General features: G+C 36.5%; 2 protein-coding genes across 2 annotated transcripts in view; one reads left to right on the top strand and one right to left on the bottom strand.

Annotated features, from left to right (window-relative positions):
• LOC113209901 (uncharacterized) overlaps positions 1 to 1,544 on the top strand; it is a 9,683-nt gene extending 8,139 nt beyond the window's left edge. The window contains exons 4-7 of the mRNA XM_052268276.1: positions 158 to 298; positions 379 to 603; positions 706 to 774; positions 889 to 1,544. Of these exons, the coding sequence (XP_052124236.1) occupies positions 158 to 298; positions 379 to 603; positions 706 to 774; positions 889 to 1,544 (1,091 nt within the window). The remainder of the gene's footprint in view (positions 1 to 157; positions 299 to 378; positions 604 to 705; positions 775 to 888) is intronic.
• The window catches only part of LOC127749567 (small ubiquitin-related modifier 2-A), a 24,376-nt gene that overhangs the window by 9,519 nt on the left and 9,619 nt on the right, over positions 1 to 5,238 (bottom strand). The gene's annotated exons all lie outside the window — the stretch shown is intronic.

Raw genomic sequence — 5,238 nt, 5'->3', positions numbered from 1 at the left:
GTGTCTACACCAACAAAACCTATTAATAGCGCTCCAGGAACCCCAACAAAGGATCCAGGATTCTCCCAGAGCAGTATGGAATTCATTACATAATGTCTGCCTTAGTGGTTTCTTTTATTCACCTGAAAGATATCAATCTTTTTTTTTTCTTTTTCAGTAAATTTAGATTCAACTATTGCTGCTCCTGCTGTTGTGACTCAAGTAGATCAGTCTCTTATTTCAAAATCCCCTTCAGTTTCTTCCATCACTAGGAATTTGCAACTTTGTTTTGATAAAGTTTCTGACACAAGTCAACAAAGTTAGTTTTCTACATGTTTTTATTTTACTATCTTAGCATCTAATAATTTGTACATATTTATTTCTCTCTCCTTTTTGCAGAATTTCCTTCTTCTCCTGCTTTTAGTTCTTTTGGTTCTCAAAGGAAAGGCAGACTCTCCCTCTCCCAACAAAGTTGTAGCAAAAATAAAGCAGTGACAGCTATTCCTTTGGTCAGAGATGGAGATTATGTGTCTTCTCATGTTAAATTGAATGAGAATAAAGTAACTAAGGTTGTAAACTCTCTGGTTCATAACATAGACATATCGTCTGATGATGTTCATTCAGGTACAATATTTATTTAATGCATTGACTTTTGACCCTCTTCTTCCCGTCATACTGGTGTTAATTTTCTCATTACTTTTATCTTATGTGTTATTCAAATTTTAGATTGCTCTTTATCCCCTGATTTCAAGAAGAAAAAGAAAAAGAAGTTGAGTGATCAAAAGAAAGCAGCAGGTAATAGTTCAATCATTTTCAGTTCATATGTTGTTAATAAATTGTAGAAGTTCATTTATTTAAATTTGTTTACTCCAAATATTCATTTTATGCGCTATCTCTCTTTGGTTTCAGAACCAGTGTCTGATAAACAGCAGGAGAGAACAAACCGACAATCTGAAACATTTTCCTGTGCTCAATGCCAAAGTACATTCTCTAGAAAAGACAATTTATTGCGCCACAAGAAAATATGTTTTGTATCTTCAAAGAAAAAGAGTAAGTGTCTGTTTGCTGACTGTGAGCAAAAATTTTTCCAGAGAGGGCCATTGATTGCACACTTAAAAGAAAAACATGATCAAAAGATTGTTCCTTCTAAGACTTTTCATTTTGAGTCAGAAAAAGCTTTTAATTTGTGGAAAGATGATGAGGAAGTCAGATCCTTTTCATATTTTTCAAAAAATTCTGGTGCAAAGGGTAACAAAATTTACTTATACTGCCAGCATGATGGGTCAGGTAAAGCCCACAGGAGGCAGTCTGAACCTGATCGGAAGACCTCCAGGAAGGTTCGGATTGGTCAAATCAAAACAGGAAATATCTGTATTGCCCGAATGATTGTAACCCATTTTGACACTGGAAATGTAGAGGTAAAGTACTTTGCCACACACAGCCATCCACTAAGCAGGCATGATTTTGCCCACCACCCACCCACAACAGAAAAAAATGAAGAAATCAATAGCAAAATTGCTTTAGGTGTTCCTGCCTTAAAAATTTGGGAAACTGCAATCAACTGATTACAGCAGAGAGAACAGGGCCCATGAAAAATCTCGAAAAATCTAATTCGGCTCAAAGAACTGTTGTTATCACTTTATCTTAAATTAAACAAAGAATTGCCAAGCAAAGGCAAATGCTACGTTACCACAAAGATGATGCACAATCCACTGTATATCTCATTCATGCATTGCTAGAAGAACCGTACAACCCAGTAGTATTGTTTAAACCTCTGGGTAAGGATATTGAAATTGGTCCTCCAAACCTTCACTGTTTACATTCTGAGAAGGAAGAACTTTTCATGGCCGGAATCCAAACAGCATCACAGAGAGAACTAATGGTGGAAGGAGCAAAGCATATTCTGATTGTTGATGACACACACAATGTGACTCAGTAGGACAACTACAAATTACTTACAGTTCACACATTGAATGTTAACAGAAGAGGAGCTGCTGTTGCACATTTCATTTCTAATAGTATGAAAGGTGAAGTTTTCAGGTATTTTGTGGAAGCATTGGGAGTGCGATGTGATGATTATGGTACTCCTCTCGTCATTAACTGTCTGATAACCGATGACGATGTTGCCTTGCATAATGGTTTTGAGCTGGGAATGAATGCTAAAATTGTGCATATTCTTTGTCTGTGGCATATAGACAGAACATTTCAGGACAACATCAGAGACAAAGTTGTGAAAAGTGAAAGAGAGTTTCTTTATGTTGATTTGAAAGTTCTAATCCTCTGAAAAAATAAGGATGAATTTTCTAAGCTTACTTCTGCGTTCTTTGAAGAAGTATGCCTCTTCTGCTAAAGATTTTGTGACTTATATTAACAAGTATTACTTCACCAGAAAGGAAAAGTGGACTATGGCGTATCGCACTGACCCGAATCATTTAAATATTAACACGATCTCGATTGCTGAGTCATTCCATAACCGACTGAAGAAGAAGAGATTCCCAAACAAAAGAGTGGATGATCATATTAACCAATTACTTGACATGGAAAAGATGGACTACATAAGAGGAGAAAGGGAGATTATACTAGGATATAGTGTTAGCCCTCAAGAAAATTTTGCAAGGCACACAAGAGGTATGTTAATTGATGACAGTCATATTACTGAAAACAATGTCAACATGTGGTTCCTTAAGTCAGCCACAAAGGAAGATGATTACTATCACATTGACCGAGTGGCAGAATTTTGCAGACTAGATCACTGTTTTGACAAATGTATCAACCCTTCCTGTCAGGGGTTGTGTTCACATTTGTATTTTTGCAGCTGTGCTGACACAGTCCCACTATGTAAACACATTCACAAACTGCACTCTTACCTCATGAGAGGTCAAACACTGCCCTCATATAATTGGAAAGATGACTCCACTGTTATACTGGAAACAGCCCCTGAGGTAGTTTGTGATGAAGGCATTAGGCCTGACAGTGCTGCAGTGCAAATACAACAACAACTATGTCGCAAATATTTAAGCCTGGAAAGTGAGGTAGTGAAGTTCACAAAAAAGTTGGAAAACAAAAGCATTCCTCCAACCCTTCTGGACATGTGTACGGAGACCATTAGTAGTTTGAACCGAAATTGTGATGCTTTATGCAATCAAATAACCTTGGATCAAACTGTGAAATCAATGCCAGCTAGTGTGAAGATCGCTCCACGGCAGAAACTCAAGACACAGGATTCCCAAGTACTCCCTTTCAAAAGGAAGAAAAAGAAAAATCAAAAGAAACAAGAATCTGCAGCTTCAAAATTCGCAGTCAGGAATGCTGCCAAAATTGACCTCCTTCAGTTGTGCAGTGATGAGTCAGAGGAAGAAATCTTTTTCAACCATTCGCAGAACTTATCTTTAAATGAAGTTGCTAAAGGAGACAACCCTTTGAATAGTTTTAGTAGTAACCCACTAGAACCTATTTTATTCATTGGAGACTTTAAAATTGGCATCATTCATCTCAAGTCGCTAGAGATTGAATTAACTGATGCTGAAGTAAAATATTTGAAATCTTATCTCCCTAATTTTGAAGTTGGCTGGCTTCTCTCAGATGTAATAAACTCTTTCCTTAGTATTTTGGCTGCTACCAATGATGAAATCTTTGTTGTTGCCTCTGACTGTTCATTGTCTTTGTCAAGGGGTAATCTTCTCAAAAGACTGTTCAGTGCTGCTATGCCAGAAAAGAATATTTTTCTGTTTCCAGCTAATCTTGGAGACAACCATTGGACCATTCTTTCAGTAAATGCTACATCTCAAAAAATGATTTATTTTGACCCTTTAAAGAGAAGATTGAGCCCAGAGGTGCAGAAGTTTATAAATTCTGTCAAGTTACTTATGACAACAGTCAGGCCAGATGTGCTCAATTGGAGTATCAATGAAATTGATGACAAGCCACAAACTGATTCACTGAACTGTGGGGTTCATATTTGTTGGTTTGGACATCAAACTATAGAAAATGAAGAATATACTAATGTAGCAGATCTGTTACACTACCGCAAATTCATTACTGAAACTATTTGTGCCAGTTGCATCAATAATGTGAAGAAATTTGATTTGTCATTCTGTTCTATTTGCACTTTGGCTTGTACTGATGATGATGATATCATTGATTCATGTAGCAGGTTTGATGGGTTGTTGTGGTGTATGTTTTCACAGGAAAGTATTTTTATTTTGAGCTAGTATTTTAACTCATGTTTTTCTTTTTGTTTAAGGTGTCGCCGGCTCCATCATGTAAGTTGTGTCCCTTATGAGGACTTCATTTGCCAAGCTATTCCTGCTTAGCAAGGTGTTGGTGGTGGTGGGACCCACATATAGACTTCTCAATTCTGTCTTAATGTTCAAAAGAAATATCAGAAATAAATAATACAATTTTTTTTCAACTGTTTGACAACTACGGTAAGTAGTTGCTGTAGTGTCTACAAAATATGCTGTTTGTTTTTGATGCAAGAAGTCAAGATCTCTAATTCCAATAAGTTATTCTGTCAAAATATTTATTACCAATAGTGATATCTTTTCACTTATCATATTTCTTACTATTGTGTATTGTATTAAAATTTGATTGTTGCATGTTCAATTTGTGGAATTACCCTCATTGTTACTCTACTTTTTCACATGGAGGAATTTGAGCCGTGACTGCCAGCATATGACGTCAAGCTCAGGTTCCTCCTAGGATATTTGTTTCTTTCCTTCGACCTCTCCTATCGTATCCGCTTGACAATATTTGAGCCTTGTCCATTGTTTTCTAATCTTTTATTTTCCAGTTTAAATAAATATGCAGTTGAAATTTTTATATGAAATCTGAGTGTTTTTTTCTTGAATCCTTCCCTTTTTACATCAGTACAATACCATTCCACAAAATAGGTGCAAGTAACGAGCATTTTACACTACTTGTTAATTTCCCTTGACCAGCACATGTCAAAATAGAAACAATAAATATTCCATTTGTAAAATTCTTATTTTTGACACTAACCTCAGCATGCCAAGAAGGCCTACAAAAACCTGGAATTGCAGTTAAGTTGGACTATGTCATTCAGATTACCATAACTTTTTACATAGAGCTAATATGTATTTTTTGCCTCCTCCACAATTTGAAAAATTGGGGTCAATCGTAGGTTTTTACTTTTGAAAATTTTAACGACGGCTCTCGACGTGAACCGTGTCTGCCATTTCAAAGAGGCGGCTGACTGATGTCGTATCGGCAACGTCGCAAATGTGGTAGGGGGGGGGG

The sequence above is a fragment of the Frankliniella occidentalis genome, unplaced genomic scaffold (assembly GCF_000697945.3).
Source record: "Frankliniella occidentalis isolate FOCC.00 unplaced genomic scaffold, Focc_3.1 Scaffold66, whole genome shotgun sequence".
Lineage (NCBI taxonomy): Eukaryota > Metazoa > Arthropoda > Insecta > Thysanoptera > Thripidae > Frankliniella > Frankliniella occidentalis.
The sequence above is the reverse complement of the archived record's forward strand: the minus strand, read 5'-3'. Positions and strand labels throughout refer to the sequence as shown.